At 33.2% G+C, this 12,380-nt stretch overlaps 1 protein-coding gene across 1 annotated transcript; it reads left to right on the plus strand.

The window, feature by feature from the left end:
* Positions 1-1,947: 1,947 nt before the first annotated feature.
* LOC132276433 (uncharacterized) lies at positions 1,948-11,422 on the plus strand. Its single transcript, XM_059777850.1, has 7 exons — positions 1,948-2,136; positions 4,247-4,285; positions 5,544-5,681; positions 8,431-8,549; positions 8,660-8,766; positions 9,386-9,498; positions 10,833-11,422. The coding sequence occupies exons 1-7, from the start codon at positions 1,999-2,001 to the stop codon at positions 11,196-11,198; spliced, it is 1,020 nt and encodes a 339-aa protein (XP_059633833.1). The 5' UTR covers positions 1,948-1,998; the 3' UTR covers positions 11,199-11,422.
* The last annotated feature ends 958 nt before the right edge of the window (positions 11,423-12,380 follow it).

Genomic DNA, 12,380 nt, shown 5'->3' on the forward strand with positions numbered 1-12,380 from the left:
ATCCCTCATTGTTTCCTCTCTATCTTCCTTTCCCTCTAACCAAACATGAAAGAGTGATTTTATCCCTCATTTCATCCATCCCTTTCCGATCCTTCCCTCCAACCAAATATACCATTAGTGGGTTTATGAAATAACATTGACAGCCTAATCAGTGTTATTTTGAAGTGAAAGTAATAAATGACTATTATACCCATGATGTTTTTAGCACTACAAAAATACGGACAAAATAGCGATTTAAGTAATTGTTGAATGTTGAACATGACATTTTATATCAAGGACATTAATGTTATTTACACCTTAATTACCAGGGAGATTAGTATTAATTTTGAAACTAGAAGGGAGGTTCCTATTATTTGAGATTTTTCAAAAGAGTTAAATGTAATTATCCCTTTTAAATAAATAAAAAATGATTTGTTGAATCTCAATATTTTGACTTTAAAAAATATTAATAGCATCCATACACTATAATGCAAAAACACACGTTTGAATTTATTTTATTTTGTCAAAATTAATCATCGCCGCAACATTTCATGACTATAAAATAATGAAACTTGAATGATCGTATATTGTTGCAATGGAATAATCATATATTGTTGCATGTTATCAGGGGCGTAGGCAGGAAATTGGTTTAGCTGGGGGCATATTAAGCCGGACTATTATTATTTTTTTCCCAACTAACTATAGCAAAAAAACAGACCGAAAATATAACAGTGTAACGACACTGCATTAGAATAAGTGAATAAATTTGAATAAGAAGAGAAAAAAAGAAGAAGATTACAACACATAAATTATGCATTAGTGCAAGAAAAAAATGAATTTTAAAGAAGAAAAAGGAAAATAAAAAAATATGAGAAAAAACTTTGAAGGAAAAAATAAGTTTTAATTGTACAAAAGAATGCCTAAGTTTTTTAAGACAACAAAAAGAAATTTGAAGATAAGAAGAAAAAGAAATAAAGAATTAAAGTGGTTTTTAGAAATAGATAATTTTATGGGGGGTAATTTATAAATTTTAGGGAGGAATTTTGTAAATATTTACAAATGTTATTCCTAGAATAGAATAAAATTTAGTGGACTCGTAAGCACAAGGGCAGAGAGGGTATGTTATCAAATTTTAGGGGGGCATTTATCAAATTTTTATAAATTGTAAGCATGGAAAAAAGAAAATCCTAATAGGCCAGCATGGACGTGCTGGCTCCTCGCCTACCCGTTTTACAAAGACAATATTATTTCCTCTTATAAAGTCATACTATTATCAAATGTAACTTTATAACAACACACCCTTAAAATATATTATTAGAAAATTAATATTAGAACTATAGTGCTTTAAATAACAAAATAAAAAATATTTTAATTTTGAAAGTATTTAATAAAATGAATTACCAAAAATCGAACATGTTCTTTACTACCATTAATTTTATGAAAACTTTGTTAGTAAAAACCTTTTTAAATTTATTTATTTATTTTTTTATCACAAAACAAAGCTAAACATTCAATTATTCAAATTTAGGAAAAAAAAAAAAACATTCAATTATTCAAACTCATAAAAAATAATTAAAACATACCCACTCAAGTGACAGGACAGAAGGTAAAAAAAGTTAGATTGGTTCCATAAAAGTGAATACATTACACATTCAAGAAAAAACAACACTATATATTATCGCGGAGATCACATTCTATTTTATTTAATTTTCTTTATTACTTATGTTAAAAGGTAGGTCACATTTTATTTTATTTAATATTTTTAAATATTTGTTTATGAAAAATAATTCATGAAATAATTATAATGAATTGTTAAATTTTCTATTTTAATAAACAAATAAAAAAATAAGACACTTTAATTATATTTAGTATAAATAGCTAATTAAAAATTATTTTATTAATAAATTTATTTATTTCATTAAAATATCAACATATCGATTGCATATTTATATGTTTTGTTTACACAAAAACCCCCCCTCTCTAAAAACGATCTCTATATACAATTTGGAAAGGAGATCCATGGCCGAGGATGAAGTCCTCGTTGAAGTCGAAGCTGTTCAATCAGTATACGGCGACGACTGCGTTGTTCTTGACAGATACCCTCCCCATCTCCACATTTACATCAAGCCCCGAACTGCAGATGTCTCGTCCCAACAGGTCCCCACCGTCGATTCAGTTTTTACATCAGTTCTTGATCTTTTGATTCTTTTCATATTGTTATTACTTATGCTAGTATGCGTACTCGGGTTTCGGATGCCCAATTTTTATACCCTGCACTGAATTTTGTAATAAAAAAGACATTATTAATTATGCCACTGAATAATTTTTGATGATAAGTACTTATGCTACTGAATATCAAAGTTATCGATTATCTCATAATATAAGTCATTCCAACATTGGTGACATAGATGGATAATATGGGGTTACTATGGGTAGGTTTATTTATATTTTTATTTTTTTGATTGGCTGGGCATACAGTAGATCTACCCTTTAATTGACATGGATAGAGTTAATGAGGAAATATATTATAGCATGTGATTTGAATGAGGTGATTGTTAAGACACTCCAGCATAGTCAACAGTATTGTCTGCATTGGGGTTTTCTCAAGGCTTTAAAACTCGTTGTTAAGATATGATGTGCAATCATCTCTTAGTAAGAAGCATAGAAATGGATACGGGACACGGATATGACACAACACAACACGGATATTGCGACATGTATGATGTTGTACTTTAAGATACCAAGAGTAATATTTTTTTATCAACCTAATAATGAAATATTTTTGTGTTGTACGGGGGAAAAGAAAGAATTATAGAAAGAGAGTTAAGAAAGAGAAACGAACGAAGAAACAAAGAGGATTATGGTTTGTTAGAAAAATAATTAGGGCTTAGTTAAAAATAAAATCCACGGAAGAGAAAAACTTCATGGAAACAAAAGGAACATGGAAAAGGAGATGCAAAAAGAATATTACTGTGGAAGGGAAAAAAGGAAGTATTTAGAATTTGTGAGGAAGAAGAAAGAAAAGAGGAGGATGAAGAAGGGAGAACAAGAGAGAGTAAAAAATGATCATGCAAGGGTTTGAACGAACTAAAATATAAGCATAAATAGCTGATTGTTTTAATATAAAATTATTTTATAAAACAACAACTTTTAAGTAATTATTTTATGATCATCATATTCCTGAAAGTTATTAAACAACTCCTTATTTTTACACTTCAACCCATATTTTTTTCTAAACCCCAAGAATGTGACACGCTTGTCAGACACTTATCCATGGTGTGTCGGACGTGTGTCCAAATATTAAAAAAATTTCAATCACATTTTTTGGTGTGTCTGACACATGTCGGGGCGTGTCTGAATTGTGTCGATGTTTGGCATGGATTCCTTTCCTTCTCAGTCATGTCCGTGTTTCCTAGATCCCTTATATTCTGAGCAACTTTTACCTTTTCAAGCAACGTGGGAACCTGTCCACAGGTATCCACCACGCTCCTATGCAGTATGCATATGTTCACAATCTGGGAAGGTAGAAGTTGCTGAAACACAAGGGAGGATTGCATGCCATATGTTAAAAATGCATTTTAAAGTTGCAATGAGAACCCAAAATGGACAATATTGTTGACTATGGTGGTGGGTCCTGACTCCTGACAGCTATACCTTAGATACACTGGAATCAAAAAATAGGTAGCTGTCTCCAAGTAGTTGGGAAAAAGTTTTGTTGAGTTGAGTTTAGGGATCCAATGAAGTAAGATAGGGATAATATGGGTTGAATTACTGGTTATAATTCTGAAGACACACAATCCTTTTTTTTGATAAGTAAAAAGACACACAATCCTTATTGCAGCCTAAGATGTTTCACACAACAGGGGTGATTTCTGTTTCTGATTCTGAATGGTTGTCATCAAGCATCCTTCTTTATGGTAATAATGGGTTTCTTTACTCTTCAAAGACGGTGAGCTGAAGATGTTTAGCACCAACGAGAAGTGAATAAGTTATTGAAGCTATTCGTTCCTTTTCCACCATGCCAGCTCCATCGCTGTTGCATTCTGATGAGCATTTTTTTTGTAATTCTGTGAGTTTCGCTGTTGCAACATGATAATGAAATCTCTTGCAGATTCAATCATTTGATGGTACTTATGTGAACAGTGTAAAGGAAAATATACAGAAGTATATGTGTTTCGTGCTTTATTGAAACATTATTTTATGTTGAACCAACATTGTTTGTTATGTTTTGCCATGGCTGAGTTGCTGCCATTGTTGTCCTTTGCAGTTTGTGGAAGCAGTCCTTGGGATACAAGCAGGTCCTCAGGTACTTTTTAGCCTAAATATATCAATACAACCCCTGCAGTTTGTGAGAAAAATAATCATGTCATGGTCATGTGTTTGTTTAGCTGATTATAGTGAAAAGCATAAGCACTTATGTCAATTGCGAGAAGTTCATTAACCTAATTTTTTATTTAGTAATTTAGTTTTTTTTTTCCTCAAAATACTGAGGCAGTAGGTTACGATTGATGAGCTTTTATTTATTTTGGTTAGTTGCAAAAAGCTTTCTGTATTATTCAACTTTTGGCAAGCTGTCCCCAAACTAAAGATAAAGCATATCATCACATTCAATTATAAAAAAGAATTGCAAGATACTCCCCTCCAATTTCAATGGAGTTGTGTTTCTGTTGTTTTATGTGATTGTAGAAATCCTGCCAAGTTATTGGAGTGTTCTAAAGAATGGCTATAAGGTCAACCATTTTTGTCATAGAACCGAATGTTATACAGTTGAGAAACATATATAGAGAATGAATTGGAATAGAAGAAAAGATGGAACGTGACACAGATGATTCCTGGTAAGTTAGATGTGTAACTAATCCAAGATAAGATGATGGAAGTTGTTTTAGATGAGTTTGTCACGTAGTGTAAAACAACAAATGCATTAATCATCATCATCATCATCATCATCATCATCTTTGCCTTTATCCCAAATGAATGGGGTCGGCCATATGAATTCTCTCTCTCCAATATAACAGGTGCGTGTGTGAAAAAATGGACAGTTTGATCTCAAACTGCTGGTGGGATGGTTATGAAGAGAAGAGGGGAATTCACTGGAAAAGCTGGAAAATTCTCACTTGAGTGAAAGAAAATGGGGATCTAGGCTTCAGGGATAATTGGAGAGAGAGAATTCATTAATATGTGAGAAATTTACTCCAAGTTGAAGAGGCAAAAAGGTAAGGCATAAGGTAAAAACAAAAACAATGTAGGTTGAGGTTGTGAGAAAGGATGTGATTGGGATTTAATCGAGGACATGGTTTTGACTGAAAAAGACAGATCTTTGTACCAGCGCTAATAGTTGGCGTTAAGTCTTTCAGTTTTGAGTTGATTTGGTACAAGATTGCATAGTATAATTTGTCATGTTCCTTATATTCTGTAATTTTCTGGCAATTTGTTCTACATACTTTTTCTTTTACTTGTGCCTTTTCAAGTTGAATTCTTACTTGGTTTATCATTTTTCGTTGCAATTGTGAGACACTTTTACATTAACCTCTACCCTTCTTTTCTTTTTTGTTGGTGTGTGGCAGTATCCTGAAGAACCACCTCATATTAATATTATTGAGTCCAAAGGTCTTGATGTGCAAAGGCAAAAGAATCTGATAACTAGTATTTCTGACAAAGCTCATGAACTTTCCTCTTGTCTAATGCTTGTAGCACTTTGTGAGGTAATTGTTGCACAACTCTGGCAAATTGCTTGGCTGGTAAAAGTACATGCTATTCTACTCGAAGGTGAAAATTGGCTGAAAAAATTATTTCAGTTCATGATATGTTGGTATTATCTGTGTGCACAATCAGTTTCAAGCCTGAAAAGGAGGTTAATTTAGCTCTTTAATTGCCAGTTTAATACCCTTGTAATACTCGCATGGCTATGAATCTTGAGAATATTCAAGTAAATGCTACTTTGTTTTCTTTTAAAAATGCGTTGCATCAATCACATGGTGCTTAATAAAATGGGAAAGCAGCACCGTTTTGGTGCTTTGATGTTGCGGGTAAGGGTTCTCATGCTATTCTGGACAAGTGCAATTAAAGAAGTTATTACAAGATAGTCAGCTTAGATTAGTAATTCGAATATAGCAACATTGGCAAGTAAAGGGATGGAGTTGATGGACATTATGGTTCGTATTATGCCTAATAAAGTATGCCTATAATAGTTGACAAGAATTCAAAATAAGTTGTAAATGTTACTAGATTATGATATGATAATATTTAATAAATATTTATCAGATAAAATATAATTAATATGATTATCACTTATGCAACTGAGTAAGCTTGACGAACACATTAATACAATCTTCGAAACACAAGGATGAACTATTTTAAGGTTTACCTGAAGGAAATATTATTTTGATGACCATGGTCATGTAGGCTAAGGTTGTGAAGGGTATCAGATGGTGCATGATGAACATGGATTTGAAGCTCAGAATGTCCTCAAGGCGGTTGTCATAAACTTTGCAGTGACACATGCTGTTATGAATGCGAATACCTATTCTAAAGACAAACACTTACTGATAACCTTAAGACGATCAAACAAGAGGCAGATTGATTATTTTAATCCTTCTGACTAGAAGAAAAGAAGGCATACTAAGAAGTGTCAAAGATTATTTTAGGAGATTGCTTGACATTGTAGCATAACTTGATCGTTTAGGATGCATATGTTAAATATCAATAAAAGAAATACTAAAGATTAAAACCCAATAATTAGGTATTGGATTTTAAATGGGAAGAAAGTATAATTATTTAAGAATGGGATGATAAAAGAAGTTAAATGAAATTAATGTAATGTGCAATAGAATGACCAAATGTGTTAAAATTATTTCAGAAAAGGTTATTGAAGAATCAAACTAAAATGACCATTATCTAAGAAAACATGGTGGGATGTTCAAATCGTAGTAAGAACCAAAAATTAAAAGGGAAGATTTTACAAAATTTAGAAAATATTTTAAAAATACAAATATGTAAAGGATAAAGTTGTGAAAGTAATAGGAGGCGCTAAGCATAGAGCATATGATGATCTTTATTTTAAATTATGTATAAAGTCCAGGAAGAAATATAAAAACTTTATGGGACTTAAAAGACTGCGTATTCTTATCAAAGTTGATCAGGAATGAGGATTCAAATATCCTAGTGAAAGTTGGTGAAATTATAGAATTTGAAAAAGTTACTTTGAGAAGTTGAATGAAATCATGTGGGAAACTTAGATTTAGAAATCATGGTAAACCTTAGTGAAATTAGTGAAAACAAAATTTTCGTAGGATTAGGATGTCAAAGTTGGAAATGCATTTAGGAACTTGAAAACAAGAAGGGGTTGCAAGACTATATGGTATTTCTATTGAGGCTTAGGAGTGTTTAGTAAATGATTGTATGTCCTTGACTAATAAAATCATTCAACAAGACCACAGCAACCACAAAAATGCTTGATGAGTGGTGAAAAAGTATTCCGACACCAGGATAAATAAACATAATTAGAGCTGCATTCTCTAGGATAAATCAACGTAATTAGAGCTGCATTCTCTTGCTCAATGTTATGTATACATGTGGAAGGACAAGCAACCAGGTAATAATGCAGCGCTTCGAGATTTTATGTTGTTAACTTGTTGTGCAATCATCCAATCTTATTTTAAGATGCTGTATATCACAAATTTTGATAATTAAAAAATTGTGGATAATAAAATTTTAAATTACAATGAAGCTTAAGTTGTTTTTGGAAGCACCAAGGTGCTGACTTGGTGCTCCTAGACATAGCTTTATTATAGTATTTCCAAACCTAGGGATATACTGCTTTTGATTTTTGCGTGAGAATGCATGTTCACTCACTTTAATTTTTTCAAGGTTCAATGAACGGCCAAATAGCAAATAACGCTTCTATGTGAATTCAGTTTGGCTATACGACTTTTTAACACTCTCAAACATTTAGAAAAAATTAAAAATAGTTTCAGAATAAAGTTATTATTATTATTTTTAATTTCTTATGGAAGCTGTTGCACCGGAAACAATACAAGCTTAGCTTATTCTACTCTTTCTATCAGAACTTTATTAACCTCTCCTACTACTGAATATAACATCCCTCTCTATATACACACTTCTATATATACCTTTGGATTTGGAGCCTAGCCTGTTTGGTTCAGCTTTTTGAAAATAGTACTCAAGAACTCAGAAAACAGGCAACTGTTTTTAGAGTACTAGAAAAGACACAGTTATCTAAAAACAGATTTTTTAAAATTTAGTTTTCATAAAACAATTTTTAGAAAATTACAACCAAACATGTTTCTGAACTGTTCTCTGATTTTGAGTTCTCTCAAAACAGAAAACTGAACCAAATAGATCTCTAGAACTTCCACTATATATATATACACATATATATTCTTGTGATGCGTAGACTTCACAAAATATTGATTGATCTAAATGTATTACTAGGAAGCAGTGGAAAGGCTCTCTAGCATGAATCACCCTGATGGGAATTGTCCGTTGTGTCTGTTTCCTCTGGTTGAAGAACCGTTTATGAAATTGATGTCTTGTTTTCACTGCTTTCATTGGTAAAGTGCTGGTCCTTCCCTCCATTTTTAGATTATACATTTTTTGGGATAAGAACACTTGCAGAATTTGGTTTAATTTGTTCATTTATTTATATTTTTAATTGTGGCAGTGAGTGTATTATTAGGTGGTGGAATTGGCTACAGACACAAACAGAAACAGATCCAAAACATTCATCTCGTGCTGTACATCCTTCCAGAGATAAAGGAAATCAACAAGGTACACTATGCAATGGATAAGGTGAAAGTTCGGGGGGAATTTTGGTCATTTTAAAGTTTGTTCATTGAGCATTTAGAGTTCTTAAGGACATTGATTAATCTATTGCTTTTGCTGTTTTACTTGAGATTTCAAAGTGAGTTTTTTTGTTTTTGCATTTTTTAGCATTTAATGAGTTAGTGTTGTTTAATCAGCACACACTTGTAGTAAACAAGTTTCACTGATTTTATTCTATCTTGTAAGAACAATTACGGTTTTACTATGGTCGGGGTGATCAGGGTGTCATACTGATAGTCTGAATGTTGATGTTAATGTGTCATAGTACCAAGTGTGTTTAATGCTCTGTACAAAATGTGGTTACCAAGTGCACATTGCATGATATATTTAGCACGTGCACGGCAGGCATATGATCTTGTGGTGATGTGACAGAGCAGACACAGTATGCTATTACCACTATCATGTTTCATATCGCAAAGATTATGCTGCTTTTTTTTTTTTTCCTTTCTTTCCTTTATTTATTTATTTATTTTTTATCATGTCAAATATGATATATAGTTTTATGTCATTAATATTGTTTCCAGTGGCACTTTTCATGTAAATAACTGGTCCATTTGTTGCATAGGCATTCATGCCACAACGGAAGATAGTATGGGTAGCTGCCCTGTATGTCGTAAGCTTTTCCATGCGAAGGATATTGAGCATGTGCTTGACTTGGTTGAAACTCATTCTCAGTTGGTACGTCACAAATTATCCAAGTCCTCACTATATCTTGCTCAAGTATTTATTTTCATGTTCACTTTATAAACTCGTGTACTTTTAACATGCTATCTCCTTCTATGTGTAGTACCATTGATTCATGTATTCATTCTCTTGAGAGTTTTTGTATGGATGCACTCTTCAATTATGAATTGGCTAGTTGCTTCAGGCAATGGTACTTAGACAACAAGCGTGAGGATGTAGGTTTGAGTCTCACTCATCTCAGAGCAGTCATTTTGTGCAAAAATAATGCCAAATATTAGGTCTGTCTCCAGTCTTTGCGCACTACCACCCCTGGTAGGCAAGACGAGGGAAATGGTCTTTTTTACTCTTTATTTATTAAGACATTAATGAGTGAGGAAGGTAGGAGGTACGGGAAAGGCATATCTAGAGGAAGGAAGCCATAATTTTTTTTTTTTCCTTCTGAGCAGTTTGGATGTCATATTTTTACTGTTACACCATTCATATGTCAAAGAGGTGTAACCATGTAAGGCAAAAAGGTAAAAGAAAAGGGTAGGGTCCTTCCTTTCCCTCCTCTTTCTTTCCACTTTTGGAAAAAAAGAATATGATCAGTCTTCAAAGAAAGAAATTTTTGGAAACTATATTTATTCCTCTCTTTTTACTTGCATCCACTTTTCACACTACCAAAACCATTAGAGAACAGCTGGATGACTTTGGTACAGGTTCACTTCAAATTAGGCTGCTCTAAACCTGGGAATATGACATTTTCTTTAGCTTTCTAAACTAGTTGCTTTTTAAACTTACATGGACATTGATGAGGTGGTCAACACGATAGCTCAGGAATAGTCTTAGGTTCAAATCTTCTGGGCTTACATTATGAATGTGGTGCCTGTGGTTTTAGGGGTGATTGCCTGCATCTATGGGGAACTGGTCTTGATTGAGAAAGTATAAAGGAATCCCTCCCCTCCCCACCCCCAGCAGAACTGGGTGGTGTGATGCCAGGGTTTCCTTTGGACACTAGAGTCATATTTTCAAGTTTTGATGACCTGGTGTGGCATCGGGTTTTGTTGGACTCGAGAGGGTAGTTTTCTGTATGGATGGTTGTGGGCACTCTTTTGACTTTTCAAATAGTCACGCTGGTAATGTTTGTTTGATGTAGCTGGGCACTATGTGACACCTACAAGTACAAAGAAATCCCTCCCCTCCCCACGCCACCCATAGCGAGTTTGTTACTTTTCAAAATTTGTTATGTAAATATTTAGATATTTCAGATACCAAGATTTTTTTTTTTTTAATAAAAAATTAACCCATATTTATTGAAACTAATAGCATTTTTCATGTTGGTTTTCTAGAGTTCCAATGGAACCGATGTCAATGACAGGCTGCTTCAATGTGATTCAGAGAACATTAGAAGACAGAAATTTGAGGCCATATTAAAAATACAGCAAGAGAACAGTGGCTTAATTGAACCCAAAAGAAATGAAGTATTGTTGCCGGGTATGTTTCTTCCCCGGCCGATCGCACCTCCCACAACTGTGTTGGACAAAGAAGCCACCGAGCAAGACCAAGATCCAGCAGTGAACTCCGGAACAAATTTAAGTGGTTCCTTGAATAGGCCTAGCACCAGTGGGCAGAGAAACTCGGGCATGAGGAAACACAGAGTACGAAACTCAAGAAAACCAGTCAAGCAGTGGATGAAGAAAGACGATGTGAAATAAGCTAGGAATGAAATTTTGAAGTTTTTCTTGGTGCTTCCTATAACTATATTTAAAAATCAAAAATCAAAATGAAAAAAATGTTTCTTTCATCAATGGACTGACTGGTTAAAATCTGGCTTATAGATTTATCATGTCCCTTTTTCTTTGGATAATGTATCATGATACTTAAATCTAGAGTATGAAATACAAATTCGTATGAATTTCAAAATTTGATTTTGTTGTAATTTTCTTATCTAATCCAACTGAAACCAAAGTACATTCACATGATCAAAGTTTTGAACCCCCAAATAATTGTTGGTAGTATGGAGGCCGCACAAATTACATTGCTAGAAAAATTTCCAACCAAACAGATTGAGACTCAAAATTAAAGACAGTTTTCTATTCCCGTTCTCTGAGTAGGGTTCAACTCCACTCTTATTTCGGGGCGTGTTTGTAATTGGTATGCTATTTTCGCCCCTACTTCTGCAGACAAAGTACTGACTTTGCTCCGCGTACTTCGTTTACTTATGGGGGCGGATTATGTTACTTTTATTATTTAGTAAGAAAAATTAGTCCAATGTGTTCAAATTGGACTGATAAATAAGCATATCCGACTTTTAAATTACTAAGGAGTGAATATTAATATATCAACTAACACTTATAGCAAAGTAACAATAAACTGGCCCTAAGAACTTGTAACAAGTGGCTTCCACCTGTCTGCCAGCAATCCGACTAACTACAGTTAGAAAATGGCCCCCCTCCAATTGTCTCTTTCTCTCTCTCTCTCTTCTCTCTCTTCTAAAATAGTTAGCCATTTATCATTAAAAAAGTGTAGTTATTTTCATCATGAATTGTCATTTTCTCCTTCTATGTCCTAGTATATATATTTTTCATAGAGTTGAAATAGGTTATCATTTGATTCCATCGTATATGATCGATATAATTACAAATGTATAATTTTAGACATTAGGCGGTCTCCGTCATGTCAGGAAAATATTATTTTAGGTTGAAACCAACTTGGTCCCAAACATGCATGGCACATGCCCTATGGTCTCAACGTTCAGTGAAGATAGACTCAAATTTTGATACACCACATTCAATTAATATCTCATTTCTTACTATTAATTTTGATGTTAAGTTAAAAATGTCAAGAACTCATGATTACAGTGAATAATAGGTTGATCTTTATTAAATTTATCACCA

This window comes from Cornus florida, unplaced genomic scaffold, assembly GCF_030987335.1.
Source record: "Cornus florida cultivar Cherokee Brave unplaced genomic scaffold, ASM3098733v1 CherokeeBrave_3.0.0_Hap2_Chr10, whole genome shotgun sequence".
Classification (NCBI taxonomy): domain Eukaryota; kingdom Viridiplantae; phylum Streptophyta; class Magnoliopsida; order Cornales; family Cornaceae; genus Cornus; species Cornus florida.